At 54.1% G+C, this 19629-nt stretch overlaps 1 protein-coding gene across 1 annotated transcript; it reads right to left on the bottom strand.

The window, feature by feature from the left end:
• Nucleotides 1–9122: 9122 nt before the first annotated feature.
• On the bottom strand, nt 9123–15747 carry LRRC75B (leucine rich repeat containing 75B). Its single transcript, XM_081801723.1, has 4 exons — nt 15539–15747; nt 12864–12992; nt 11307–11422; nt 9123–9892 (listed from the first exon to the last, which is right to left on the bottom strand). The coding sequence occupies exons 1-4, from the start codon at nt 15713–15715 to the stop codon at nt 9367–9369; spliced, it is 948 nt and encodes a 315-aa protein (XP_081657849.1). The 5' UTR covers nt 15716–15747; the 3' UTR covers nt 9123–9366.
• Between the last annotated feature and the right edge of the window lie 3882 nt (nt 15748–19629).

Genomic DNA, 19629 nt, shown 5'->3' with positions numbered 1-19629 from the left:
TTAAACATGGCTTTTATAAATGCATAGTCCAATAATTTTATTCACTGTCAGTAATAGCTTCATAATGTTTTCCTCACCTCTGATAATGAATTTTAAATTACAAAAAATTATCTAACAGCTTTAATTTAAAAATGAAACTAGATATTGAAACAAATTTGAGGGATGCCTCAGTGGCTCAGTTGGTTAAGCGTCTGCCTTGTGCCTTCAGCTCAGGTTGTGATCTAGGGGGCCTGGGATCGAGCTCTGCATCAGCTCCTTGCTCAGCGAGGAGCCTGCTTCTCCCTCTCCCTCTGCTTTCCACCCCCTGCTGGTCCTCTCTCACTCTAGCTCTCTCTCAAATAAATAAATAAATAAAATCTTTTTAAAAAATTAAAAAAAAAATAGGTCATTTTTTTCTCTTTATAAAAAAGTATCAAATTTCTTTTTTTTTTTTAAAGATTTTATTTATTTATTTATTTATTTGACAGAGAGATAGAGAGCACAAGTAGGCAGAGCGGCAGGCAGAAGGAAAGGGAGAAGCAGGCTCTCTGCTGAGCAGGGAGCCCAATGTGGGGCTTGATCCCAGGACCCTGGGATCATGACCTGAGCCGAAGGCAGCTGCTTAACCGACTGAGCCACCCAGGTGCCCCAAAAATAATGACCTATTAATAACCATACTAACCATATCAAGAATCACATTAAATGTAATTAATAATCACATTAACAGTCACATTTAATAATCACATTAATTATAAATGGTATAAACACTCCAATTTATTTTTTTAATTTTTTAAAAAGATTTTATTTATTTACTTGACAGAGAGACCACAAGCAGGGGGAGCGGCAGGCAGAGGGAGAGGGAGAAGCAGGCTTCCCGCTGAGCAAGGAGCCCAATGTGGGGCTTGATCCCAGGACTCTGGGATAATCCCTGAGCTGAAGGCAGACACTCAACTGACTGAACCACCCAGGCACCCCTAAACACTCCAATTTAAAAGTAGAGGTTGTCAAATTGAATTTTAAAAAGCAGGACCTGCTGGACACCTGGGTGGCTCATCCAACTCTTGATTTTTGCTCAGGTCATGATCTAGGGGTTATGAGATTGAGCACCACATTCGGTGCCACACTCAGTGGGGAGTCTGCTTGAGGTTCTCTCCCTTGGCCCCTCCCTCCAACTCTCTCTCTCTGTCTAAAATAAATAAATCTTTATTTTTTTTAAAGATTTTATTTATTCATTTGAGAGAGAAGAGACAGAGAGCACAAGCAGAGGGAGAGGGAGAAGCAGACTCCCTGCTGAGCTGGGAGCCGGACGTGGGGCTCGATCCCAGGACCTGGAGATCATGATCTGAGCTAAAGGCAGATGTTTAACCATCTGAGCCACCCAGGCACCCCAAATCTTTATTTTTTTAAAAGATTTTGTTTATTTATTAGTGAGAGAGAGAGCACAAGCAGGGAAGAGGGAGAAGCAGACTCCCTGCAGAGCAGGGAACCCGATGCGGACTCAATCCCAGGACCCCAGGATCATGACCTGAGCCAAAGGCAGCCACTTAAGCAATGAGCCACCCAGGTGCCCCTAAATAAATCTTCAAAAAAAAAAAAAAAAGCAGGACCTGCAACTTCTTACTAGACACATCACCAGAGGCAAGGGAAACAAAAGCAAAAATGAACTATTAAGACTTCATCAAGATAAAAGCTTCTGCACAAGGAAAGAAACAATCAACAGAACTAAAAGGCAACCTACGGAATGGGAGAAGATATCTGCAAATGACATATCTGATGAAGGGTTAGTATCTAAAATCGATAAAGAACTTATTAGGAGCACCTGGTGGCTCAATCAGTTGAGCCTCAGACTCTTAGTCTCAGCAACCATCAAGATCTCAGTTTTGTGAAAGAGCCCAAATGTTCATCGACTGATGAATGGATAAAGAAGATATGGTGTTATATGTAAGTGATGAATCACTAAGTTCTACTCCTGAAACCAATATTACACTATATTTTAACTAACTAGAATTTAAATAAAAATTTTTAAAAAATTGAAAAGCAGAACCCACCTATATGCTACCTGTAAGAAACACACTTTAAAGACACAAATAGGTTATAAAAGTGAAAAGATGGACAGAGATAATACCATTGGTAACAACTAATCAAAAGAAAGCTGCAGTAGCTATAGCTATATTAATATTAGACAAGTAGGTTTCAGAGCAAGAAATATCACCAGGGGGCTGCCTGGGTGCCTCAGTTGGTTAAGCGTCTGCCTTCGGCTCAGGTCATGATCCCAGGGTCCTGGGATCGAACCCCACATTGGGTTCCCTGCTCAGCGGGGAGTCTGCTTCTCCCTCTCCGTCTGCCCCTTCCCACCCCCATTTGTGCTCTCTCTTGCTCACTCTCAAAATAAATAAATAAAATCTTGAAAAAAAAAAAGAAATATTACCAGGGATAATGGTCATTTTATAATGATGATAGGGTCAGTTAATCAAGGAGCCATAAGAATCTTAAACATTTATCCGCCTAATAATAAAGCTTCAAAATACATGATGCAAAAAATGCAACTAAAAATAGACAAATACCTTTACAGTCAGGGGTTTCAGTTCCCCTCTCAAAAATCAATAGCTCAAGTAGACAGAAAACCAGCAAGGATATAGTAGTCAACTTGATTTTGATTAACACTTAATAGAACCACCCAACAATAGCAGAATTCTCAAGTGACATTCTTCTCAAGTGCACACAGAACATTTACCAAAATTCAAAAGGCTTCAAAGCCATACTATGTTGTCTGACCACAAAGAAATTAAATTAGAAATCATTAGCAGAAAGATTCTTGGAAAATCTCTAAATAATTTGGAAACAAAATAACACACTTCTAAGTAATCCATGGATCAAAGAAGAAACCAAAAGAGAAATTAATATTTTGAACTGACTTTTATTTTATTTATTTTTTGAAGATTTTATTTATTTATTTGAGAGAAAGCGCTGAGCACGGGCTCATGCTCAAACATGAGCAGGGGGAGGAGCAGAGGGAGAGGGAGGAGCAGAGGGAGAGGGAGAAGAAGTCTCCCCACGAGCAGGAAGCCTGATGGTAGGACCCTGGGATCATGACCTGAGCCGGAACTTAACCAACTGAGCCACCCAGGCGCCCCATGACCTGACTTTTAAATGGAAACACAACATATCAGAATTTGTGGGATGCCACTAAAACAGAACTTGGTGGGATGGGGGGACAGGACATTTATAGCAGTAAACATACATATTAGAAAAAAAAGAAAGGCCTCAGATCAATGATCTCACCTGTATTAATACCAGACAAGAAAATTCATTTGAGAATCTAGAAAAAGGGGCACCTGGCTGGCTCAGTCAGTGGAGCACACGCCTCTTGATCTTGGGGTTGTGAGTTTGAGCCCCACATTGGGTGTAGAGATTACTTACAAAAAATAAAAAATAAATTAAAAAAAAGAAGAGCCAATGAAACCTAAAGTAAGCAGAAGAAAGAGATCAAAGTGCATATCAATGAAATAGGAAACAGAAAACCATAGAGAAAATCAGGATCATAAAATTGATAAACCTCTAGCCAGACTGATCAGGAAAAAAAAAAAAAAGACACAATTACCAGTCTCAGGAATGAGAGAGGTGACTACTACCAATTCCACAGATATTGAAAGGGAATATCATGAAAACTTTTATGCCAACAAATTCAACAACTCAGATGAATGGACAATTCCTTAGAAGATCCAAAATACCAATACTTACTCAAGAAATACTAACCTGAAACTAACCTGAATAGTCCTATACCTATTAAGGAAACTGGAATTGTAGTTGAAAACCATCTACAAAGAGAACTCCAGGCCCATGTGCCTTCACTGAGAAAGTTTACCAAATATTTAAGGAAGAAATAATATCAATTCTCCTAAACTCTTCATAAAAAATTGAAGAGAAGGGAATAACTTCTCAACTCATTCTATGAGACCAGCATTACCCTGATAAGCGAAACCAGGCAGGCAAAGATATTATAAGAAAAGAAAACCATAATGAGATACTACTATCCAAAAGAAAAGGAAATATATGTTCATGTAAAACCTTGTACGTGAATATTCATAGCAGCTGTATTTTAATAGCTAAACACTGGAAACAGCCCAAATGTCCATTGACAGGTGAATAAATGGTGGTACATCCAACCAATAAAATACGACTCAACAATTAAGAGGAACTACTGATATATGCCACATCGTGGGAGTCTCAAAATAATTATGCTGAGTGAAAGAAATATAAAAGAGTACACCCCGTATTCTTCCATATATCTAAACTTCCATATATCTAAAACTATAGAGGCGCCTAACTAGCTCAGTTGGAAGAGTGTGTGACTCTTGATCTCAGGGTCGTGAGTTCAAGCCCCACATTAGGCGTAGAGATTACCAAAAGAATAAATAAACTAAAAAAAAAGCAACAAAACCCTCTAGAAAATGCAAACTAATCTATAAGGAGAGCAAGCAGGTCAAAGACCCCCTGCTTGGAAGGGAGTGGGCAGAGAGGGGTAGGAAGGATGCATTATCAAGGGCCACACGGAAACTTCTGGAAATGACAGATATCTTTACTGTCTTGATTGTGGTGGTGGTTTCATGGCAGTCAGAATGTACCATATTGTACACTTTAAATTGTAACAGTTGTTGAGGCACCTGGTTGGCTCAGTTGGTTAAGTGTCTTGACTCTTGGTTTCTGCTCAGGTCATGATCTCATGGGTCGTGAGATTGAGATTGAGCCCCCTTTGGGCTTTGCACTCAGAGGGGCATCTGCTTGAAGATTCTCTCCCTCTGCCTCTCCTCCCACGTGCGCACAGATGCAAGCACAAACAAGCACCCACACGTGTTCTCTCTCTCTAAAAAATTTGAAATAAATAAATAAATCTAAAAAAAAAATTGTAACACTTGTTATGTTCACTTTATTATTTCAGTTGTACTACAATGAAAGATTATACAATTCTGGGGGTGCCTGGGTGACTCAGTTGGTTAAGCGCCTGACTCTTGATTTCGGCTCAGGTCATGATCTCAGGGTCGTGAGATTGAGCCCAAAGTGGAGTTCCACGCTCAGCTCCAAGTCTGATTGAGATTCTCTCTCTCTCTCCCTCTGCCCCCCCACTCTCTCTCTCGAAATAAATAAATCTTCTTTTTTTTAAGATTTTATTTATTTGACAGAGAGAGACACAGCGAGAGAGGAAACACATGCGGGGGGAGTGGGAGAGAGAGAAGCAGGCTTCCCGCTGAGCAGGGAGCCCGGTGAGGGGCTCGATCCCAGGACCCTGGGATCATGACCTGAGCCGAAGGCAAACACTTAACGACTGAGCCACCCAGGTGCCCCGAAATAAATAAATCTTTTTTAAAAAAAAATAAAGAAATAGGGACGCCTGGGTGGTTCAGTCAGTTAAGTGGCTGTCTCCGTTCAGGTCATGGTCCCAGGGTCTTGGGATCGAGTCCCGCATCGGGCTCCTTGCTCAGAGGGGAGCCTGCCTCTACCTCTGCCTGCCACTCTCCCTGCTTGTGCTCTCTCTCTGACAAATAAATACATAAAGTCTTTTTAAAAAAAAAAATTAAAAAAATAGGGGCGCCTGGGTGGCTCAGTCGTTAAGCGTCTGCCTTCGGCTCAGGTCATGATCCCAGGGTCCTGGGATCGAGCCCCGCATTGGGCTCCCCACTCGGCAGGAGGCCTGCTTCTCCCTCTCCCACACCCCAGCTTGTGTTCCTGCTCTCGCTAACTCTCTCTCTCTGTCAAATAAATAAATAAAATCTTTAAAAAAAAATTAAAAAGATAAAAATACAATTTAAAAAAATTAAAATTGAAGTATACAGTTGGGAAAGGAAATACTGGTTTTTGTTGATGATTGGCAACTATCTCTAAGAGGAAGAAGTTTGTTTTCCTTTCCCTCCAGAACCTAGAGAAAAACCTCTGTGCTGGGTTGATATCAACCACTGGTATCAGCTGCCAGAGATTTTGGATTTTCAAGACAAAGACTCAGCAGAGGTTGACATTTGCTGTAAACTCATATTGAAAGCACCTTATCTGGGCTCAAATATTCTCCCTTCTGGGACAGAAAAGAAGTCCCCAAGTGTTGGTCCCAGAGGTCCTGTGGATCACAAGTATCTTTCCTACACATCTCCCTTCAGTGCACTGAACATCCTGGCAAGGCGGGTTTAGGCTTGAGGAGGCTGATGCCCAGAGAGGTGAAGGTACGTGCAGTTGGCTGGGTTTCATTCAGTCTGATGAGTACTTCCGAACCCACTTCCCATCTGTCCCTTTCAATCCTGGAAGAGGGCAAGGCCTGGGTCCTCGCTGCTCCCCTCCCCACCCATTTTGCACACGAAGAAACAGGTCCAGGGAGGTCCTGATTGGTCTTGTGCTAGGGGGAGTGGGCTGAGGGTCTTTCCCACTGCAGGACACCTGCCATCAGAGCCCTGTGATGGTCTCCTGTGTCGAATGGTGTCTTTGGCAGGGGCTTGCTCAAGAATTCCAGTGAATCCCCAGCCCCCAGGATGGCTGTAGCATCACAGACAAAGGCCTCCTGGCTCACATCCCGTCTCCTCCAGTTTCTAGCTCTTTACCTTAGACAGATCACTTAACCTCTCCCTGTTTCAGCTACTCACCTATAAGTGAGAAGAGAATTAAAGAAGAGTAAAGCCATCAGAACAGTACCTAGCCCACTGAAAAGCTACAGGAGTACTCTCCAAATAAATAAAGGGCTTCAGCTCTGCCTAGTTCTGAAGGTTTGGGCTCCTGCCATTCCATCCAGGGGGCCCTGGGTGGGGGCCCCACTGACGCTGAAGAGTGCCTGCCCTGTGGGCTCCCCCCGCCCAACAGCAGGCACTTTCCAGACCTTGTCATGCTCTCTCCAGCAGGATAAGGGGAGGCTTGGTGTACTAGTTCCCAAGATGAAGGAACAGGCCCCGAGAGGACACTGCCAGTGGGTGACAGGGCTGCGACCAGGCCACGCCTACCTGCCTCCAAGATGGGCCTGGGCCAGGCCCACCAGCTGCCTCTTGGGTCTGGAACTCAGGCTGGAGGCTACCTGGCGGGGGCTCTCTGCCCACCAGGCTTCACGGCACAAGCCCCCTCCTCCCGGAGTGTCCCTGCTTGTAGAGTAGCCGGTGGCCGCGAGGCCCTGACAGGAGGGGCTGTGGACACCTGCCTGGCAACAAGGCCAACCCTCTTCTCTTGAGCGGGTTTATGCTTGAGCTCAACTATTGCATCGCGTGCCTCCGTCTGAGAGGCGGGGAGATTGAGACCAGCTGCTGCCGCCTGAATTCTCCCAGAGCTTGCCGGGTGACACCCCGCTCAGGCTGTCACACCATTCTGGTAGGAGTCTCTCCCAGCAGCGACATTCAAGGTTTGTGGGCTGGATTGGGGCCAGTGGTGGGCAGGGAGCGAGGGGAGCAGGAGGGCTGGGGGAGCAGGAGGGCTGGGGGGAGCAGGAGGGCTGGGGGGAGCAGAGAGCTTGGCATTTCTCCAGCAAAGAATCACAGGAGAACACTACTTCTTGCCTGTGATGGACTTATCAGCCTGCCGAGTGCAAGGCTGGTTTCTCCATCTTTCTCCTCTCTGCCGGCCTCTTTCATCCCCCACCCTGCTTTGCCTTGCTCCAGGGAGCCTGAGCCCCTTGCTCCGGAGTGAGGGCACCGGAGACACTTCTGTGGCTCCCAAGCCAATGGTCAGGCCCATGTCTTTAAAACAAGGACGACCGAGAGGGTCAGGACCCCAGGATGGTGGGTTGAGAGCTGGAAGGAACTATGGAGAGCCAGCCCTATTTAATACAGAGGAAAAAGGAGAGACCCAAGGCCGGGAGAGAGGAGGCCATGGCCAGGTCCCAACAGCAAGTCAGGAGCAGAGAGCTGGGCTGAACCTGGTGTTATTCACACCCTTCCCACCACATCCAGATAAGGGTTCCTCCAAAAGCAGCCAGGCTGGCGGGGGCCTGCCCTCGGGGTGGGCAGGCAGCAGCCGAGAGGGAGCTCTTTTCCTCCCCACCTCCTGCCTGGTCCTGGAACCCAGCACCATGCCGTCCTCACCCTTCCTGACCATCTCCTTTCTGGCCCAAGAGGCTGTTGTATATCTGGCCAGGCTGGAATCCGTGCTGACTCATGGTCCCCTGTGGGCCCAAATGTGGAGGAAGGTCAGCTGGTGGGCCTGAGTACGTAGGCCCAGGGGTGAGCTCCATCTTCTCTTTGGCCCAGCGGGCTTCTCTCTGCCACCAGGTCTCTCCTCATCCATGAGGATCCCCACTGCCCCAGACCTGACCTGGCTCTGCATGGGAGACTTAGGCTGCTGGCTTCCCCACTCTGGGCCTCAGTTTCCCGCCCCCAGACATCTTTAAATGCCCTCCTTGTCTTTGCCCTGCCCAACACCTAGTTGGGCTGTACTCCAGCTCTCCACACAAGGCTGGGGTGGGAGGGGCAACCATGACTTTAGGCTTCTGATCTGGAGCCTGCCCTGATGGTCCTTAGGGGGATGGGAGATAGCCCCCTGCTGGGTACAGGCTACCCCTGGGGCAGCCCTAGGAATGCTCCACCCCCGACTACCCGCTGCTGGATGTGCCCACCTCCACCTCCTGCATGCTTTTTTGGGGTCCACCAGAGGGAAGGACTGTGCACGTGGGCCTTCAGGGCCTGCAGGGAACACACAAGCTCTTTGTCTCTGGTCGGAGGTATCTCCTAACCCCGTGGAGTTGCCCACTAAGTACAGGGAGCCTGGGGGGGTGGGTACTAGGGGTGGTGGGCAGCACTTGCTCTGTGGGCGATGAACCTTGCCTCCTGTCAGCACAGTCTTGTCCCCAGTCCAAGGGGTCCTGGGCTCAGGCACAAGATTACTGTGGGGCTCCATTCTGAGCTTTGCCCCTCTGTGGCCTCCCAACCTACTCCTCTCCAAGCCCCACCCAGATGTGAAGGTCAGGTCCCTGGCAGCCTCCTCTAACTCCCCAGCCCACAGGTGGACCCAACCCCACACCTTGGTGTCTGACCAGGGAGCACCTGGGGGATGTCATTGTGAGCTTGGTCCCTCCCTTCCAGGTCGACAGCATCCTTGAATCTTTGACCACCCCTCCTCTCCACCCCAAAAGCAGGGCTGGCGCTCAGTGGCCCTGAGGTCCACGGTGCAGAAAGGCTGAGGCAGAGCAGGACATCACCGTTTACTGTGGGATCGGCACAGCAGGTGCCGGGCGCTTCCTGCCGAGGGAAGCCTGACAGTCCATCCTGGGTTGACCATCTGGACTCTGGTGAACCCCTTCTCCTTCCATCCCCTTCATCCCAGGCTGCGCATTTACACTGGATTTCTGGGGGCCTGGAGGGCCTCCATCATCCCCCATGCCATGTGCCTAGGAGCATTGGCACTCAGGCAGGAGCCAGGGTGGGTGGCGGGTCACCTCGTGCAGCAGGCCTGGGGCTCAGACCCTGGCCCAGCGGCTGCAGAGCCCCAGGTGGACGCAGCAGAGGTGGCCCCAGCCACGCCGCCCTCAGGCTCAAGGTCCAGGCCCTCGTAGATGGTGGGGAGTGAGGTGCGCTGGCTGAGCCGCCGGCGCAGGCCGACCAGCAGGGGCTGGGGCAGGGAGGTCACGTCCACATTGTTGCCCAGGTCCACCCAGGCCAGCGCGGGGAACTTGGCGGAGTCCTTGACGGCCTCAGTGAGCTCGCGAGCAGTGGCCCTCGTCAGCCTGTTGCCGTTGAGCAGGAGCTGGGTGAGGTGGGGCAGCGTCCAGAGGCTGGGCAGCATCAGGCGCAGCAGCTCGTCGCTCAGCCCCGTGAAGCTCAGGTCCAGCACCGTGAGCCCGGCTCCCTGGCTTCCCAGGTAGCGCATGATGTGCCGCACATCCCTCGTGGACAGCAGAATCCCCGAAAGGTTCACGGTCTCCCCCGCCAGCTGAGTCATCTGGAGGCTGCTCTTGAGGCTGTGGGAAGGTGGCAGGCAAGGATGGACTGAGCAAGGGTCCATGGCCCAGGCAGGTCCCCACTGGCTGCAGATAGTGACCTGTCAGGGCAGCCCGCGGTAGTAGCGGGACCCAGGCCCTACAGTCAGGCCATGCTACTTTCTAGATGGGTGGCCATGGGCAATTCTTGGAACCCCTCTGAGCCTCATTTTCTCCTTTGGTGAAAAGGGGACCTGGCTGTTGTGAGGAATAACATGTGTTAAGCTTCCCCGAGCCATTATTATAAAAACCTACTGCATGCCTGCGTGGCTACACCTGTTACATCTAGAGTAAGAATGATTATCCCATTCTGCTGAGGAGCAAATGACGCTCAGAGAGGTGACAGGACTCTTGCATGGTCCCACACCGCTAAGAGGGAAGCCAGGTCTTCAAACTGAGGTGCTCTGACTCCTGAGCCCACACCTCCTCCAAGGTTGACCCTTTGTGGGTACAGATAGATGTTCCTATGAGGGTGACACGGTATCAGGCTGGTCCCCCCGGCTTTGGGGGCTAGAGAGGGGACAGGCCCAGAGTAGCAAGAGGGGAGGTGTTGGGAGGTGTAGGGGTGGGCTGTTGGGAGGTGAAGGGCCCCCTGTGTTCTAAGCTGGAAAGGAAGTTTAGAGACCGAGAAGGGACCCCCACCACCCCTGGAGCCCCCTCTAGGACTCTCCTGTCATTTGAACATGGCCGTACTATGCATATAGGCAGTGTGACCACCTCCAGGGCCCTCACCCACCGTGGCAGGGAACAACCCCATGGGCTCTGGGCTCATCGAGAACCACCAGGCTCAAAGGATGGGGAAGCAAGTAGAGGAGAGCTCTGGGGCTGTGGTTCTGGGTCCCTGGACCTGGTTGTCTGCAGCCAGTCCCCGGGCTGTCTGGCCGCGGAGCTGTGATGGAGTGACTGGGAGGGGGACCCCATGGCAGAGCAAGCTCTCAGGCTGGCTGTGGAGGCCTTGGCTTCAGGCAGCCTGGCAAAGGCTTTTCAAAGAGCTGTAGGAAAATCAGGGCAGGGTGTGGCCTTGGGCAAGCCACTTTGCCTCTCCCAACCTCAGTTTCCTTTCCTGTAAAACTGGAATCATGTCCCAGAATCTGTCTCCCTCCATAGCGTGTTGTGAGGATTCAGCAGACGTCTGCTGAGGTCATCTTGGCCCGGATCAGGGCCAGGCCCTGTGATAGGCCAGGGATTGAGGGGCGAGCAAACGGCAGGAGGCAGGTCACACAGAGGGTGCAACTTGGCTTGGGGAGCATTCCAGGGCTGTGGTGCAGACAAGAGTGAGGGGCTCACAGGGTAGGGTTTCAGGCACCAGCCTCTTGCTGAGCTGACTCTCCATGCCAGCCTAGGAAGGGACCCTCAGGGGCCACGAGGTGGGGCTGTGGCTATAGGCTCCCCTTACCAGCTCTGGGTCTTCCTCCGGGGCAGGCTGGACCCCCGCTGCCGCTTGGAGTGAGGGGTGAGGTGGTAGATTAGCTGCCGGCAGATCTTATCCGAGGACTTCCAGAGCTCATAGTCCTGTTGAGGGGCAGCGTTGTCAGGGTGAGGCTGAGCCCCTCCCATCCCCCTCTGGGCCTTGGGGATCCAAGTGTGTGGCCCAGCACATGATTCATCATGGATCACTGAGCTGCCCACTAGCCTCCCCCTCTCACCCCCCACCCTGGCTGTAGCCTGGCACAGAGCCAGGGGAGGCTGCCCGCTGGTAACTGGACAGGCTGGTCTGAGGCCCGCAGTGCTCGGCGGGAGGAGGCCTAGACAATGGGCCCTTGTTCCCTGTCCTCAGGCCCAAGGCCAGTGTCCCGGGCTATCAGCCGGCTCCCTGCCCACCCTCAGCGCTCCCCGGGGACTCGCCACAAGGGGAGGCAGAACCAGGCCCCTCCAGGGAACCCTGCTCCACTGACGCCACCCCCAGGGAATAGAAACAAGCCAGGTCAGCATGCTCTTCTTCCTCTCACTCTCCAAGCTAGACTGCCCATAGGGCCTGGGTCTGGGCTGCCAGATCTGGGAGGGTTCATGCATTACAGCACTGCGACCTGGCTCTCTCCTGGGCCTAAGCGGGCCCTCGTAGAGACCTAGCTCGGATGGAAAAACAGGGATGCTCTGCTTTCCACAAAGCTGGCCCTGTGCAACCTCCACTACCCAGCACATTCTTTGCCCTGTTCCTCTGTTAACAGTGCGTACGCACAGTGGCAACAAGCCCTGGCAGTCACTGTGTGGCTCTAGGCTAGCCTCAGGATCCTCGGTGATGTCTGCATATAAGTGTAGGAGTTCGGGGCTGGCCGGGCCCATAGTGGGCACCACTGTTTCACACAGAGACTCACTGTGACAGAGGGATGGGGGCTGGGGGCTGGTGGCTGTGTCAGGAGCACAGCACCTTCAATGTTCATGGCAGGATGTCTGCAGGTGCCACCAGAGTGGAGTTTGGAGCAGATGTGGTGGCTTGGGAGGGGTGGAGGGGGGGGAATGGAGGCCCCAGGTGACAGACGCCAATTCAACATGAGGAGGGATTTGTTGGTGGCTCACGCTGCTATGGGAAGCAGTGAGCACTTGTCCCCAAGTGTATCCATACAGGATGGGGACATGCGGACAGGGTTTCCAGCTGAGGGCGGCTCTCTTCTGGCCCTAGGAACTCAGAGGCTGGGAGTTTGGTTCCGTCAGCAGATTTGTCAGAACATTCTATGTCCCGCAGGGTCCCTGTATGACTTCCTGCCTGGATCCTGGGTCCTGGCGCAGAGGAAGCAGGTCTACCCAACACATGACTTTTCAGGTGTAGGAAAGCACAGCTCACATGTGTTCCTAGTACACTGAAGCTGACGTCGGGTCCCAGTGAGGGACATTGATCTGCTTAAGGCCTCGAAGCAAGCCGGATGAGAATGAGGCTCCTAGCTCCCAGCCCTGGGCGCTCCTGGTCCCCGTCAGCTGCACTGCCCAGCCTGAGGTCCATGTCTACTGGCCTCACCGTCTTGGGGCACTGCAGGTCCCGGGCCAGGTTCACAAGCAGGTCATGGGAGATGGGGTCCACCAGATTGAGGAAGGCCACATTCCTGTAGAGGATGTCGGTGAGGAGGGTCCCCTCGAGGCCCAGGTCCTGTGGGTGGTGAGGAGAGTTGAGTGAGCCAGGAGTTGGGCTCTCCCTTCTCCAGGCCCCCATCCAAGCCAGCCCCTCATGTCTGTTCCCCTCTCTCTGTCTCCCTCCCGGATGCTTCCAGGCAGCAATGGGCCAACTGTCCAGAGGCAAGTGGACCCTTTGGATGAGGAGAGTGTCAGTGCATCGGGGGCTTCAGGGAGGTGATAAGTAGGTTCCCAAACCCTTAGACTGGTTCCCCGGAGGCAAAACATGGTACTGTGACACCTGCCTCCGCTGGGGTTGGGCTTATCTGGAGGGTTCTTTGGGGAGCTCCTCCGATGACCCCCCCAATGCTGCTGTCCTCCAGCATTCCTTCGGGGCCATTTGCCTCTCTTCCATTTATTCCTGAGCTCTCCCGAGTTCTGGCCACCATCTGTTTGCTGACAGGTCCGGGCCCCTTTTGTAGGCATGGGCCCCCTTCTCAGCTCAGATGTCCCAAAGGCAGCTTAGACTGGGTGTGTTCACCTCCTGCTGTGAAGCGCATCTCACCTCCTGTGCCCCATAGTAAAGGGCATCGCCATCCCCATCTTCCCAGCACTCAGGCAGGGGCCCAGAACCACCCTGCACTCTTCCCTCACCCCTCTCTGCCCAGCTCTCCCTCCCCACTGCTCCAGGAGTTTCAGGCCTCTCTCCCTAACAGCCTCCTCCCGGGCCTGTCAACCTCCCAACACCCATCTATTCCCACCCTTGGGCTGCCAGAGCCAGCTCCAGGAAACACACACCTAAACTTGACCCCTAACCCCTTTGGTGGAGACCAAATGCTCTCGTTGTGTAACACTAGAGACTCATGAGCTGCCTGGCATTCCCACCCTCCCCAGCCCACCAGCCTCTTTCTCCAGCCTCCAGGTCTCCCACCCCTCACAGAGACCTCACCATCGGGCCCCTGGCCTGCCCTTCAGTCCTTGGGCTTCTCCTCCTGTTATTCCCACAGGCCTGGTGTGGCACTGAACACCCTTTTAGAGATTATACTGACAAGCTGATGGGGCAGGCACAGCCAGGAGGGGCCTCCAGACCCCTGGGCCCTCCCCAAGCCAGAGAGTGACGCGGTCTGTGCGCAAGCCCCCTGTGTACAGGAAGATAGGCCAAGCGGGAATGCCCAAGGGCCATAACTGCAGAGTCCCTGTGGCTTGTGGGGCAGGACAGCCCCCTCTTTGGTTGGGAATCCTGACCTCTGAGACACAAGGGGGCACAGAGCTGGTTTCCCAGCTAAAAAAAAAAAAAAAAAAGTCCCGCTGGTGCTTGGGCTCCAGATGCCGTCCCAGACAAAGATCTGTACCTCTGGATGGTCTAGCTGATTGGGTGCTGCTTTGCTGTTTGCATTTTAAACACCATTCAAGTTACAAATGCCAGCTAGGGAGGATCCAGAAGAGAGGGCTAGCTGGTGAGCCTGGGCTGACCCAGACAGGGCCCCAGACACAGCCAGCCTTCTGCTGGTCTGGACAGCTCCTCTTAAAGGGCCAGCCCCACCTTTCCAGCCCTGTCAGCCTAGAGAAAGGAAACCCAATGCAGCAGGGAGCGGGGCTGGGAGACTAGAGGTTGGGCTCCGGCCTCCGCTGCCCCCCAGTCTGCTCTGTGGTCATAGGCTCACCACTGTTCTCCAAGCCTCAGTTTCCCTTCTCTAATCATCCACCTGCAGGCCAAACACCTGTGTGGCTGATTTCAGATTCCTGGACGGGGCAGGTTGTGGTGGCAGCTGCTGTGGGTGATGGGGACATGGCCAGAGAGGGAAGTGGCTTGCCCAATGGTGATGCTGGGACCAGAACCCATGTCTCCTAGGGCACCCCGGGCTGGCTCCGGTACCTGGTGTGTGTGAGACCAGAGGCGCACTGCCCCCCCACCCCACCCCAGTCCAGATGTGGTGTTGTGATGTACAGATGCCAGGTGTATGTACTCAGTGGGTGTGATTTGCCTGTTAGGAGGTGATGTGAGTTGTAGCTGCTATAGGCTCATGGTGGGTCGCACTGGCTGACCAGCTGGGCTGTCACTTCCCAGGGTCCTCTCTCCAGGCTCCTGTGCAGTGCCTCCCTTCACCCTGGAGGAGCCAGGATCTGTCCTCTTCCCCTTGCCCCGCAGTATAAGATATCGTCCCCCTCCCACCACTCCCTTGCCGCTCCTCCCTTCTCCCGCCAAGGCCTGAATCTGGGTCCTTAGCTCCAGGCTTGGGGCACCCTCAACACACACAACTGACCTCTCAAACCCCAGAGAGGTGGACACCGTCGCGGCCCCCTCCTCCGCACTCACAGCCCCCACCCCACCCCGCAGCCTCGCGGGCCTTCGCTCTAGCCGATTGCTTTCCGTCCCTCGCCCTCTCGCCCAGACAAGCCCCTTCAGCCAGTCGTACCCTCCCCTCGGAACCCTGCCGGCCCGCGCGCCCGTCCGGGGCCAGCCCTGCCTCCCGCGCCCCGGGCCAGCTCCGCAGCACCTCCCGGCCCCTTCCAGGCCCGCAGCCCGCGGCTCCCGGCCCCTCCCCGGCCTCCAGCCCCGGGCCGGCCCGCTCCTTCTCTCGCCTGGCGCAGGAGGCGCAGCAGCTGCCGGGCGCGCTCCGGCCGCTGTTCGCGGAGCGTGGACTGGATCTCGCGGAGCCAGCGCACCCGGCGCTCATAGGGCGCGGGCCCGCACCCCGCCGCCGCCCCGGCTTCCGAGCCCGCCTCGGGTCCGGTCCGCCGGCCCAGCCGCGCCCCCATGGTCGCTGAGCTGCGGGCGCGGAGCTGGAAGGGAGTCCCGGCCGTCTGCGCCCCGCCCCCGGCCCCGCCCCGCCCCGGCCGGGGCTGCACCGGTGGGGGGCGCGGGATCTGGGGGTGCGCGCCCGGGCGGGGCCGCCGCGGTGGAAGGGGGGGTCCTGCTGGGGGCCCCGGAGCTCCCAAACACTCGGTTCGGGAGGTCTCGCTGGTAGAGGCCCCGGCCCGCGCTAGACCGGGCTCTGGAGCTCTGTCTCCAGGGCCTGGAGCCGTTGGGGGAGACGCTGAGCCAGGGCCGGACGAGGTGGCGCTTGGCCATGGCCTCTGGCTGGCTGACAGTGGAACAGTGGCTTTGGTGGTACAAAAGAGCACTGGACTCGGAGTCAGGCCGGGCGTGTGGGGATTCCGGTGCCAGCCTTAGGCAGTGCCATCACCTGCCTTCAGGACTTTCCCGGGCAGTGGGCAATTAATTGTAGTATGACCCGTCCACCTGCATAGATGTTCCTGCTTGGCAAATATTTACTGCCCCTCCCTGCCTGGCTGGGGGCAGGCCAGGGCAGCCTAGGTGGTTCGGGCTCCCTCTGACCCAGGCCTGGCAGATTTTTGGGATGAAGAGTGCTGGTTAACCCTAGGGCTAGCTCTGGGCAGGCTGGCTAGCAGGTCAATTGCACCTGTCCCAGGCTTCCTTCTTCCAGCTTGACGGGGGTGGGGAGGCAGTGTGAGGAGGGGGAGCCCTGGCTCCTCCAGGGATCAAGTTTGAGCTAGGGACCCACCGCAGCTCTAGGGGCCTACTTGGGGGCCTGCTGTCCCCTGCAGGCCCCCCTCCCAGCTCTGGGCCCTCACATTCCCTGGGTAGGGGACATTTGGAGCACTAGGCTCCAGATCCCCAACTCCCACAGCAAAGAGGGTGTGTCCAGCCTGTGAGGACAGTGGGCCTGGGCACCAGTGCAGGAGGGGTGAGCACAGACAGGGTGTGTGTGGGGTAAGGGGTGGCCATCTGAGGGCACATGGTAAGTGAGGGCAGATGCAGGTTCCTCTTTTGGATTAAGTATTGCCCTCCAGGAGTGTGTCTGGGGACAGGGTGCTGGGCACTGTGGTCCCCCAGGGCTGAGCCCCTGATTTAAGACAGAGGACAGCTTAGTGTCCTTGTCACTTGACCATCCACTGAACCCTGACCCCTGTTGTTGCCTGCTTGGACACCCCCATTGGGACTCCTGGGGCCTTTCTATCCTGGGCCCCCTTCTCGCCTGCCATCCGCCAGCTGGACCTACCAGCCTCCACTACCCCCCTCTGTAGTCAGCATTGTCCTGGGGCCACCTTGGCACCACAGGTTTCCTTCCTGGCAAACCTGCATGACCGCTTGGCTTGCCTTCCTCCAGGGCCCAGGCGCTGTTGCTGACCTGACGTGGTGGTGACGGGACCAGAGACTTACGCAGCAGCCCCTTGCCCCAGGGACCTCTCAGACCCCTGCCCAGAGCTGGCAGCCTGGTAAGAACCCCCTCCCTCTCCTCTACATCCTCAGGGCTGGAGCCAAAACTGGGCTGTCTCCCAAATCCTGACCATATCCTTCCAGAGGCCGAGCCAGGCTTGGACATTGTCCCCTCAAACAGGAGAAGGCCGAGGTGGGGGTCCAGGGGGGTGGGGAGGGAGGGTCGAGCTTGGTTGTCACGGAGGGGGCAACCCAGGCAGTGGCATGCAGGGGTGCTCAGAATTGTAGTCCTGTGGACAGCAGAGAACTACCCCCCAGCCCCACACCCCTCAGGTCCTACCCCACCCTCTGTGTTCTTGGCTGAGAGATTCCTGGAGGACATTTTCCCAGAAAAAGAGGGAGGTGGCGTCTGGGCCTGGATCCCTGGATGGGCCTCCCTCTGCCTCCTGTGGGGGTGGTTACGTTGAGTTGGCTCTTCGGGAGTGTTTCAGGCCTAACCTGAATTGGGTAGGAGGCCCCAGAGACAGAGCTGTGCCCTCAGGAGTGGGGGGCATCATTCCTCCTTACTAGTCTCCGTGTATATTTAAGTAAAGGCCACTGGCCTCTCTCCCTGAAGTTGCCTTGCTCTGTAGATCTGTGTTTGTGGAGATCCTCTTTGGTGGATGGGTTGGGGGTGGAGGGGGCAGCGGTGTGCTCTGATTGCCCCCCAGCCGCTAGGGCTGATAGGGTTCAGCGGCTTGTATCAGGCCCCTGGACAGCCAGTGAGGGGGGAAGTTGGGGAGCCAGAGAGTCAGGTGCGAGGGACACAGCTGGACCCCAGGCCTTGCTGGGGACACATCCTGGGCCCCAGGTGGGGCCTGCCAGGAGACAAGCAGCAGTGCCAGTCACATCTTTGGCTTCCCACGCTCTTGGCCACCCCATGTGGTGACAGGGAGCTGGAGTGACAGGGAACCAAGGTCCAGATGACCCAGAAGAAGGGGAGAAGGGTGTGGCTGTGGCTGGAACTGGACCTGCCCCACCTTTGGGCCTCTTCTCTATCCACCCAGTGGGATAGTCTAAGCCCCAGTACCTGCAAGGTTTATGGTACCTCAGCGAGGAGCCAGGTGACAATGAGCCTTCTGGCAGCCACTCCCGAGAAGGATGCAGGATGGTTTGGGAACTCACTAGGAGGACAGAAGCAGACAGACACTCAATGGAAACAGTTTCTCTTGGAGCTGGCTCTATAGGGATGTGCTGTAAGCCTGCCGCAGGGCCAGGAATCTCCATGGGGGGTAGGGTCACAGGTGAAGGCTCGGGACTGATTAGAATCGCCTGGACCTGTCCTTTTTAGGGCGTACGAACATAGGCAAAGTAGGTAGCTGTGTTAGTTTTCTGTGGCTGTCATAACAAATCATCACAAACTTGGTGGCTTAAACAACAAACGTATTCCCTCACAGTTCTGGAGACTGGAAGTCAGAAATCAAGGTGTTGGCCAGGCTGCGCTACATCTGAAGGCTCTAGGGAAGACTCTTCCTTTGCTTTTTCCTAGCTTCTGGCGGTTGCTGGCATCCTTGGCATTCCTTGGTTTCCATCTCCATCACTGCCACCCGGGCCTGTGTTGTCACCTGGCTTTCTTATCTGTGTCCGTGTGTCTCTCCTCACATGACGTTCCTTTTTTTTTTTAAGATTTATTTATTTAGGGACGCCTGGGTGGCTCAGTCAGTTAAGCGTCTGCCTTCGGCTCAGGTCATGATCCCAGGGTCCTCGGATCGAGCCCCGCATCAGGTTCCCTGCTCAACGGGGAGTCTGCTTCTCCCTCTCCCGCTCCCTTTGCTTGTGCTCTCTCTCTCTGTCAAATAAATAAATAAAATCTTAAAAAAAAAAAAAAGATCGGGGCACCTGGGTGGCTCAGTTGGTTAAATGGCTGCCTCCGGCTCAGGTCATGATCCCAGGGTCCTGGGATCGAGCCCCACGTCCGGCTCCCTGCTCAGTGGGAAGCCTGCTTCTCCTTCTCCCTCTGCCTGTGCTCTGCCTACTTGTGCTCTCTCTCTAGCTCTCTGTTAAATAAATAAATAAAATCTTTTAAAATTAAATAAATAAAATAAAATAAAAGATTTATTTATTTGAGAGACAGAGAGAGAGAAGGGAGGCGCGGAGGGAGAGGGAGAGAGTCTCGAGCAGACTCCCCACCGAGCTCAGAGCCCGGCTGGCCTGATCCCACGATCTGGAGATCACAACCAAGCTAAAGCCAAGAGTTGGATGCTAAACCACCTGCACCACCCAGGCGCCCCCTCTTCACATGGCCTTTTTTTTTTTAAGATTTTTTATTTACTCATTTGAGAGAGAGAGAGAGGGCAAGCCAAGCAGGAGCAGAAGCTGGCCGGAGGGTCAGAGGGAGAGGGAGAAGCAGTCTCCCCGCTGAGCAGGGAGCCTGATGCAGGGCTCAATCCCAGGACCCTGAGACAACGACCCGAGCCGAAGGCAGATGCTCAACTGACTGAGCCACCCAGCT

This window comes from Leptonychotes weddellii, chromosome 13 (genome assembly GCF_054177405.1).
Source record: "Leptonychotes weddellii isolate Sample4059 chromosome 13, ASM5417740v2, whole genome shotgun sequence".
In the NCBI taxonomy this organism is placed as follows: Eukaryota; Metazoa; Chordata; class Mammalia; order Carnivora; family Phocidae; genus Leptonychotes; species Leptonychotes weddellii.
Note: the sequence above shows the minus strand (reverse complement) of the source record. Positions and strands in the feature narration are given on the sequence as shown.

Bases quoted from the DNA above. Each gene is read 5' to 3' on its own strand.
- LRRC75B (XM_081801723.1), bottom strand. From the start codon at position 15,715: ATGGGGGCGCGGCTGGGCCGGCGGACCGGACCCGAGGCGGGCTCGGAA. The intron at 12,993-15,538 runs GCGAGAGAAGGA...CACCACCCACAG, and splicing joins TGCTGCGCCTCCTGCGCCAG to GACCTGGGCCTCGAGGGGAC. The intron at 11,423-12,863 runs GTGAGGCCAGTA...GCCCCTCAACAG, and splicing joins ACCTGCAGTGCCCCAAGACG to GACTATGAGCTCTGGAAGTC.